Source organism: Adiantum capillus-veneris, chromosome 18 (assembly GCF_014529385.1).
Source record: "Adiantum capillus-veneris isolate H3 chromosome 18, ASM1452938v2, whole genome shotgun sequence".
Lineage (NCBI taxonomy): Eukaryota > Viridiplantae > Streptophyta > Polypodiopsida > Polypodiales > Pteridaceae > Adiantum > Adiantum capillus-veneris.
In genome coordinates this window covers 66,818,544-66,828,493 of record NC_140948.1, presented here as the reverse complement: position 1 = coordinate 66,828,493, position 9,950 = coordinate 66,818,544, and the positions used below count along the sequence as shown (strand labels likewise).

Below are 9,950 nucleotides of genomic sequence, written 5' to 3'. Positions count from 1 at the left end.
ATTTTGGTAATTTCCCATTTTAAAATTTGTTAGGCAAGAATACACTAAACCGATCTTTCAGGGTGACAATGCTTTTTCTCAAAGCACTGACGACATAGGGCAGAATAAATTAGGGCAAACCTCCACTATATTTGACCACGAGCTACCTCTCTACACCTTTGCACCAGAGCCTTCGGGGCCATTTGGACTACTACACCTACGTTCTATCACGTTGCCATGATGTCTAAATTGATTATACATATTGCATTGCTAAAAAAGGCCGAATGGAACCTCATCTCAACATCTCTAAGCATCAGCAAGTGCATGATTCACGGTCATGAGAAAAGCCGCTCTATATTAAAAAAACACATGAAACATGCAATTCCTAGCCTTGTGAAGCATAGAAGATAGATAGAGAGAGAGAGAGAGAGAGAGAGGTCGAATGGAATCTCATGTCAACATCTCTTAACATCAAGCAAGTGCATGATTCACGCTCATGACAAAAGGGACTCTATATTTCTAAAAAACTACATGGGACATGCAATTTCTAGACCTGCGAAGTAGAGGCATAGAGAGAGAGAGAGGTTTGGAGCAATCAAGAAAATTTGTGCCAAAAACTAGCCTGAATATTTTCTTTTTTAAGGCCCAACCCAAGTAATTCCCTCTTCCTCTTAATCACGGGCAACATTGCTGTTAAAAATGGAGAGGGAAATGGGAGAGCCATTCTATTGCAACGGGCAAGCAATTCTGATAATCAATCTACCAAACTTCAAGCTTCCTCTCCCACTTAATGTATGTAGCCATGATAAAGACATTTTCTAGCACAAGAGAGAGAGATAAGAGTGGCCAAATGTAACCTCATCTCAACATCCCCTACTATAAAAGGCATTCTATATTTCCAAAAAAAAAAACCACACGGCACATGCAATTCCTAGCATTGTGAAGCATAGATAGGTAGAGACAGAGAGAGGGGGGGGATATATATCTATAATTATATATATAGAGATACATATATATATATATATATATGTGTGTGTGTGTGTGTGTGTGTGTGTGTGTGTGTGTGTGTGTGTGTGTATATATATATATATATATATATATATATATATATATATATATATATATATATAACTATATATATAGATATATATATATATGTGTGTGTGTGTGTGTGTATATATATGTGTGTGTATAGAGAGAGAGAGAGAGAGAGAGAGAGAGAGAGAGAGAGAGAGAGAGAGAGAGAGAGGCAGAGCGGTCAAGAAAATTTGTGCCAAAAACTAACCCGAGCATTTGCTATTTCAAAGGAAACCCAAGTGATTGCTCATACTACAGTAAAAAACATAGAGCTCCTTACCTCATTTAGGTTGTTCTGAGAAATATTGCATGAAACATGCAAGACCCCTTGAAACTCTTGCTCTTAGCGTAGCAGTTAAAAATGGAGAGGGAGCTGAGAGAGGCAGTCTATTGCAATAGGTCAAGAAACTCTAATAGCCAATCTACCAAACTTTAAGATTCCTCTTCTTCTTCATGCAGGTAGCCATGATGTATTGAGGGTATTTTATGCTTGCATTTGGTAGTAACTAAAATGATAAAACTTATGCACTCATTATGAGCTTAGTGTTTTCTCTATTGCTTAACAGAAGCATTTATGAGGACAAGGGACACATTCCTTTGTCTTTGTGAATCTCCAAGTCATTCCTCTCATGTGCGTGCACGCCAAAAGGTTGCACAAAATTATCGACGCCAACTCGCTATACAGTGTACGGTATACTTGACAAGTAATGCCTTGCCATGCTTAACAAATGACCATGGTCGTGGTAGGAGTCCCTCCACAAATGTGGAGGGTTCTATCCATGGGGATGTTACAATTCCACAAGTCCCTCTACAAATAGTCATGCAAGGACAAGGACGAAGACAACACACTCTTTTATGTTTGGATGCGACAAGAAGATATCGTCGACAACGGGCAAGGAAACGTACCTCCAACATAAGAGAGCAGCGCCATCATCATGATGGACACTTTTGCCCTCTCATAGACGCTCAAAATGAGGAACATGTCCCGTATGTTCATGACACATCATTTGGAGGAATTGCTTGCATTCTACATGCTTATCCGTGTATACGAGGTGTTCACCCTTCCATGCTACCATTGATACATGTCTCATTGCCTACAGATCATACCTTAACCATGTCCTCCTTCTGTGAGTTTTGTGGTGCACGTCTTTGGCCGTGTGAAATGACGAAGGAAGATACACCATCAATGGGAAAATATTGTTGCAAAGGTGGAAAAGTATCCCTCTTTCCTCTTGCAAGACCGCCAGATGTATTGGAGAGGCAACTCAATAACAGTGATGCTATGAGTAGGTCCTTTAGAAGAAACATCAGGAGTTACAATAGTGTGATGGCATTTGCATCTCTTGGAGCTATCATTGATGAGACATTGATGGGTAGGTATGGTGCATATTGCTTTTGTGTACATGGCGGTGTGTACCATCGAATTGGTTCTTTGCTACCACATGAAGCAGGGGTATCAAAATTTGCACAGATATATGTATATGATACTGAGCATGAGGTTCGGAATCGTATGAGTGTCTTGGATGGTTTGAATTTGTCCATCTTGAAGCATTATCAATGATGATGCGATCATGTAATCCATATACGAATGCCTTCTACAATGTTGGTAGAATGTTACGTGACAGTCCTGGTGTGGAGATCAAAATGACAATTTGTAAGAATAGAAATACTTCCAGGCAGTACTTTAAAACCTATTGGCAATGAGGTTGCTGCAATTATGCCAAGTCAAGGGGATGTACAAACAATTGGCCATTGAGACATTGTGATACATTGTCAAAATGGAAGGCTGCAAAGGATTTCAAATCTACACAGGTCGTACATGCCACTATTGTATGTTCTTCTCTTTCCACGGGGAGAAGATGGATGGTATATCAAGCTTCCTTATGCTCATATGCATGGACCTTTGGATGCCTTGGCTGGTCGATAATGTGTCACTCAAAGAGAGTACTATGCATATCGACTACAGGTTTGTACTGATACAGAGTCATGCTTGCTTTGTGGGGGTCGTTTACTTCAACAATTTATGGTTGATGCATACTGTGCCATTGAGGAATGTCTTCTTGCATGGGTCCATACAAATCAAAAGACGTTGAGGACAGAATTGTATGCAGAGGTGGTTGACATGGTGCATTTGTCTGGGAGTGATGCTGTACTTGGACGATCTACAGGTCAAAGAATTGTCTTACCCTCATCTTTTATAGGCGGCCCTCGGCACATGTACCAATTTTATCAAGATGCAATGGCAATTGTGCATGCAAAGGGAAAGCCAGACCTATTTATCACATTCACATGTAACCCTAAATGACCAAAAATAAATGAGGCACTACTTCCAGAACAGGTTTCCTCTGATCAACCAGACATAACCACCAGGGTTTTCTTCTTGAAACACTCGAGCATGATGAAGTATATCTTAAAGAAAGATATCTTTGGGAAAGTGGTGGCTTACATGTCTATCGTGGAGTTCCAAAAGAGAGGCTTGCCACATTCTCATACATTGACTTTAGATCCTCGATGTAAGCTTCAATCAACATTTGACTATGACAAGATGGTTTGTGCAAAGCTGCCAGATAAAAATCGATTTCCAGTGCTCCATGATATCATTGTTAGTTGTAACATTCATGGACCATGTGGTGAGTTCAATAGTTCATCTCCTTGCATAGTTGATGGCAAGTGTATTAGAAAATATACACATTCATTTTGTGATCAAACAAGCATGGATAATAATGGCTACCCCATTTATGTCCGACGAAACAATGGCTTCACTGCCAATGTTAGGGGTTCTACTATTGATAACCGATGGGGTGTGCCATATAATCCTATTTTGTCAACATTATTTAATGCGCATATCAATGTTGAGGTATGCTCTACAATTTCAGCTGTCAAGTATGTCTATAAGTACATCTACAAGGGGCATGATAGGGCAACTGTAATATTCCATACATCGGTACGTGATGCATAAAGGGAGATCATTGATGAGATAGACATGTACACAGATGGCAGCTATGTATCTGCATCTGAGTCTTGCTGGAGAATTTTCGAATATCCTTTGCACAATGACGCACCAGTTGTTCAGAGATTGAGTGTGCATGTTCCGGTTGGTCAAATGGTGACTTTTTGAGATAATGATAGACTTAATGATGTCTTGCAGAGGGACAATGCAGAGAAGACCACTTTGACAGAGTGGTTCACATGCAACTTAGAGAATCCTGATGCAAATGATAGTTTGTACATTGATTTTCCTCAAAAGTGGGTGTGGAATTCGGGTTCCAAAAAATGGACAAAGAGACGTCGTGGGGACACTATTGGGAGGATGTATTTTGTGCAGCCCTTTGTAGGTGAATATGTTTGTTTGCTTTTAACTATTTGTAAAGGATGTAAATCATTTGAGGATCTACGCTCCGCAAATGGTGTATTGTTTCCAACATTCAAGGCAGCATGCATTGCAAGGGGTATCTTGGAAGATGATGGGGAATGGTTCGGATGCATGGAGGAGCTTGCAGTACACATACATGCTTGCAATTGAGACATTTGTTTGTGACCATTCTACTATTTTGTGAACCCTCCACCCCTCATCTCTTGTGGGAAAGATTTTGATGTTTTTTGTCTGAGGACTACCAACACATGTTGGAGATGAGATATGAGTCGTTAGATGGATGTACACAAGTTGCTGAAGGGTATGCTTTTGAGAGATTTGCATAACATTCTTTGTACTTTTGGACGAAGTCTAGCTGAATTTCTTGGAATTCCAATGCCTGATGAGCGCTTTGTGACACGTGATGAAAATAGCTTGCTCTTCCAAGAGCAATGCCTTGACACGGTACAAGAACTATCCGTGTCACATGAAATGGAGCAGACTCTAAATGAAGACCAAAGAATTGCTTTTGAGGCAGTCTTGTATGGATTGACTATTGATGGTGGGCCTAGTTTTTTCCTAGATGGCCCTGCAGGGACTGGGAAAACCTATTTGTATAATTGTTTGTTGTCACGCATGCTTGGAGAAGGAGAAGTTGCATTGGCCACAACATCTTTTGGTATTTCAGCATTACTATTGCAAAATGGATGCACTGCACATTCTAGATTCAAGATACCCTTGGACCTTGATAGTTGCAGCACATGCAATATCCATGTTCACGGTCAACTTGCTGAATTTCTTAGAATGTGCAAGTTGATTGTGTGGGATGAGGCTCCTATGATACATGGATATTCCTTCAAATCTTTGGATAGCTCTTTGCAAGATATCATGTGCTCAAGAAATCCATTTGGTGGAAAAGTGTTGCTTCTTGGGGGAGATTTTAGACGGATCTTACAAGTGGTGTTCCAGAGAGCATCTGCTGACATTCTTGATGCTACACTTTGTCGATCACACTTATGGAATGCTCCAGGTTTGTTGCAGTGTTGGTCACAGGTTTGCCATACAATTTGGCAGTTTGGATTGCAACCTGTATTCCGCATCCATCTCTTTTGCGCATAGATTGTGGTTCTAGTGGAAGACCTTGTGCGTATTTTGTGCGTCGAGCTATTCCGCACTTCCTTTTTTTATTTTGTCTCAGTTGTGTGGTTGCCGAAATTTTTTTTTGGATTGGTTTTACTTCTCTTTGGTTGTACAGGTTGCCAGACATGATGGCAGTATGCACGTCAGAGTTTGAGCTCTTTGTTACGAGATTTGATGGGTCATATTTCTCTTGGTGGAGCTCGCATATGCTTGATGCATTGACTTGTTTGGGCCAGGAATTTCCACTACAGGGCAAGGATGTGAGGCCAGAGTCTATGTTTGACAGTGTGTGGGAGGACTTGGATGCACTAGCTTGGTTGACGATTATGTTGAGCCTAATAGAGTCAGCATATTGCATAGTTATGCAAGCACGTACAACTAGAGATTTATGGCAGCCGTTGTGTCAGAGATATGGAACTTCACAGTCCAGAGATGCACCTAGAGTGAGATGCAGGTCTCAGAGACAGAGACTGCACATTGTTGGCATTGTGGACACACATGACACATTCCGAGGCATTGTTTTGATAGGATGCGACAACGCAAATGTCAGTACATGTTGGATGCTTCATCTTTGACTACATCCAAGGCAGATGTTGTGTATGAGGCTGCACAGGACGATGAGGCCATTCTTGCTTCCATGTTTACTCCTAAGGTTCTCATGTCATGTGATGGCACATTACCTTCACAGTGGATGCTAGATATTGATGCTTCTTTTCACGTCTCGTCGAGACACGAGTACTTTTGCTCGTATGCTAGCGGTTTGCTTGGACATGTGCACTTGACTGATGATTTAGTCCATGACATTGTTGGTACTGGAGATGTTTAGATGTCATTGCCGAGTGGAGCAATGCTAGTGCTCGCCATGTGCCAAGTTTGACTCGGAGTTTGGTATCCGTGACTCAGTTGAGATACAGTGGGTGCCATGTTGTGCTAGATGAGCATGGTTCATGGACAGCTTGTTTTAGCAAGAGGTGCTAGTGTTGATAGCACATATCCGATGCATGTTAGTCATGTGAGAGATGGCACTATCTCTATGACATTGTTGCAGCCATGTAGACAGTAGAGACGGATTTCCTTTGTTAGTGGGTTGCATGATGCTTTTCCTTTCAGAGCACTGAGACAGTTGTGTGTGTGCCTACTGAGGATAGACACAGTTGGTTATGCATTTGGCTTGTCAAAACAGTGGTATCTCTGGGGATTCATAGTTTTGTCAGTCATCAATTGAGGTACATCAGTTGATCCAGAGATCAATGCATTGTTCTATGATGTGTTTGATATGTTTGAGAGTGACAGTGTCATTCAGACAGCTGTGTGTGATTACAGTGGTGCTGATTTTCCGGTTTTGAAGTCATTCTCAGTAGATATGCCTTTGCCAGACGATGCTAACATGGTGATGCATAGCCAGGTGGTTCCTGATGAGGATGCATATGGAACTGAGGTTGCTGACGAGGATAGGTTGGCACACATAGTGCATGTTTTGTTGGCTTTTGGGTCTCTCATGTCTGACCTTTTGGTCTTGAGACCTGATCTTGCTTATGCAATTGGTGCGATTATAGTGGAAGTTGTCAATCATGCAGTGACTGACACTGGCATGGTGCATAGTGGAGCATTGCAGGTCCTTACTAGTTACTTGCACCCGGAGTGTCATCGTGGCTCTAGCCCCAATATAAGAACAAAGGGGACTGGACCATGCTCATCACCACCCAGCCATGCCCTATATAGGCCCTTGGCCTGCTAAATATAGGGACCCCCTTGACTGCATGTCCATCCTGGCCCTTGGTCGTGACTAGTTCTACCCTTTTCCTGACATTTCTCCCCCCTTGGAGAAGCGTTTTCATCCGCAAAAACACAAGTGATGGTATCTTCATAAGAACACTAATGTTTTCTACCGTAACATCCCTCATGGATCCAACGGTTCATTTGAGCGGAACCCGGTTCAATAGGAGGTTCAATGAAATCAAGAGTAACATCTTGATTTCTACATAGTTGTCCATTTGTAACCATCTGATGGTACCGGTTCCTATCCAAATATAGTGTGTAGACTCCATTTAAAACGCTCATCAGCATGGTAAACGAGTTTATCACAACAAAGGTGTACCAAAAAGAGTACCTCTTGTCACTTTCCATGAAAGTAACTTGCTGACATAACTCATCAGCCAAGTTTAAGTCCTTGACTTGTTCCCAATTTTCATCATCAGTAAACAACCCCACCCTAACGAGTGTGCAAGGTTGAGAACCTCAGTTATACATGAAGAGACTACACCTAGTCGCAAACATGCTTTAACTTATAGTAAGAAAACTCTAATTAGAGTAATAAATTCTTATTGATTGAATCGTTGGTGCTAACGTACGCACTTTGCATATCCTTCAACACTAGATTACACTTTATAATCTATCTATCCCCTTGGATAACTGATAGTACTGAGGTGTATTCCCTCACGCTTTGTAATCTGCCTATCCCCTTGGATAACTGACAGTACTGAGGTGTGTTTCCCCCACGGTTTACAGACAGTCTTCCTAGACGACAGGTAAACGGGGAATCACAATAGCGTATAACATTGTTGAGGAATCAACAATGTCCAGAATAACCATTGTGGTTAACTTGAAAAATCCACAAACACCCAAACCGAGCCATGACCACTTTTGGTGATTAGTAGACCCAAAAGGAATCTCATAGAGATAGTGCACATAGAGTGCAAAATGCTTCATAAGTAACAACTTGAGGAATATGCATGCCGTTCCAAATCAGTCTTTGCTAAACACTAGGGCCCATAACACCTAGTGTGCATGCCTTTAGCAAAAAACAGATCTGAACCTGTATATCCATGATCATCCTTGCCAATACTTATGGCAAATGTGATGCGCATAGCACACATTAAAGAAAAATGGAAATAGTTTTGAAAAGAAAATAAATACTTTCAGTTGCAATCATTTTCAAGCCTTGCCGAAACGTCTGAACCATAATAGAAGGAGAGACAATGATCACTTCTAGGTACAAACAATGAAATGTTTTCATTAACAACTCATAGGCTTTCTATATGTAAAACAACCATCTGTAATGTTGTTTAGCAGCACTTGTACCTTAACAAGTCATTCTAAGTATCCGACAATTTCTGGCCACTGAAATTGCTCCTGATACGTTGTGCTAAAAAATGGTCGAGAAAACAGATTTGATCAGCACGTAGGGACTTTGTCGTGACACATATTTGAAATAGGGGGCGCCAATGTCAGTCCTAGAGACTCATATTCGCCACATGTGGAATAAGTCTCAACTAAGGATGTCTGAAAAAAGAACATCCTTCAAGTACAAGATGTACGTGTGCGTGGAGGTAACTCTAAACACTCCGTGACAAGAGTGAGAGGGACCCTCATTCATTGCTCCACACTAGCTAAACCGAACTCCTTGAGTTCCTAGACTATGTTGTATCCCATGTGACAACATGTGCCAAATCGAATCCTACAAGTGGATTCATAACAGCATAATGTACTTTGGACACTACGGCCCAAAATACTCGTTTCGACATGCCCTTGGCATGGCCCTGGGGATTGAACTGAAAGGTCAGTTACCCGTATTCAAATGCACAGGAGTACATTCCCCCCCTGTGAAAAAACCAAGCAACATTGCACTGGGGATTGAACTGAAAGGTCAGTTACCCGTATTCAAATGCACAGGAGTACATTCCCCCCCTGTGAAAAAACCAAGCAACATTGCACTAGAAACCCTAGGTGTTGCTTTCCAAACCCATTGGGTAGAATCTACGTAGTCAAACCCCCTTGGTAAGACCCTTTGTAGAAACTGCTCAACTAGCAGGTAACGGTAACCAACCTAGTTAACCGTGTACAGAATGATGAGAATCAACTTGAAAAGTTGAATTTTTCCGCTACCGTGTGGTAGATTACAAAATTCTTTCCTTGAAAGTATAACGAGAATAGATCAAATTGTGATCCTCAATGCGGATGGGTGATTTAATAAGCACCCACTGGGTCGTACCCCAAAACTGTGATGCCATAGACACTTGTAGTGCTATAGAGAGAGCAAGAAATCCACACAAGGGAGATGCCTAGCTCGTATCAACATCCATGATGTCTCAATTTTTTGCCGCCTCTAGACTCCATGGTATAGATCAACTGATATAAGTGCAAGAGTATCAAAAACTCAACTTGAGCGTCGCACTAGGAACATATAGTGCAAGAATGACACCCTAATCCTCTGAAATGACAAGACTCTTGCTCGTCTATTAACGTCGATATATTCTATGTGTACTCCACTGGGCAGATCTGTTCGATCATAAGAACAATCACCTAAGGAATGCCAATAGTTAGGTCCTACCAAAATCTGACAATGGATCTTATCCAGCCTGTGTGTGGCTCTAGCTGTTACGGGAATTAGTGTTCAATCGAT

At 41.5% G+C, this 9,950-nt stretch overlaps 1 protein-coding gene across 1 annotated transcript; it reads left to right on the top strand.

Annotated features, from left to right (window-relative positions):
- Positions 1-2,218: 2,218 nt before the first annotated feature.
- Positions 2,219-4,579, top strand: LOC147435819 (uncharacterized). Its single transcript, XM_086487791.1, has 6 exons — positions 2,219-2,582; positions 2,733-2,791; positions 3,023-3,298; positions 3,395-3,939; positions 4,018-4,150; positions 4,205-4,579. Exons 1-6 carry the CDS (start codon positions 2,219-2,221, stop codon positions 4,577-4,579), a joined length of 1,752 nt encoding a protein of 583 aa, XP_086343917.1.
- The last annotated feature ends 5,371 nt before the right edge of the window (positions 4,580-9,950 follow it).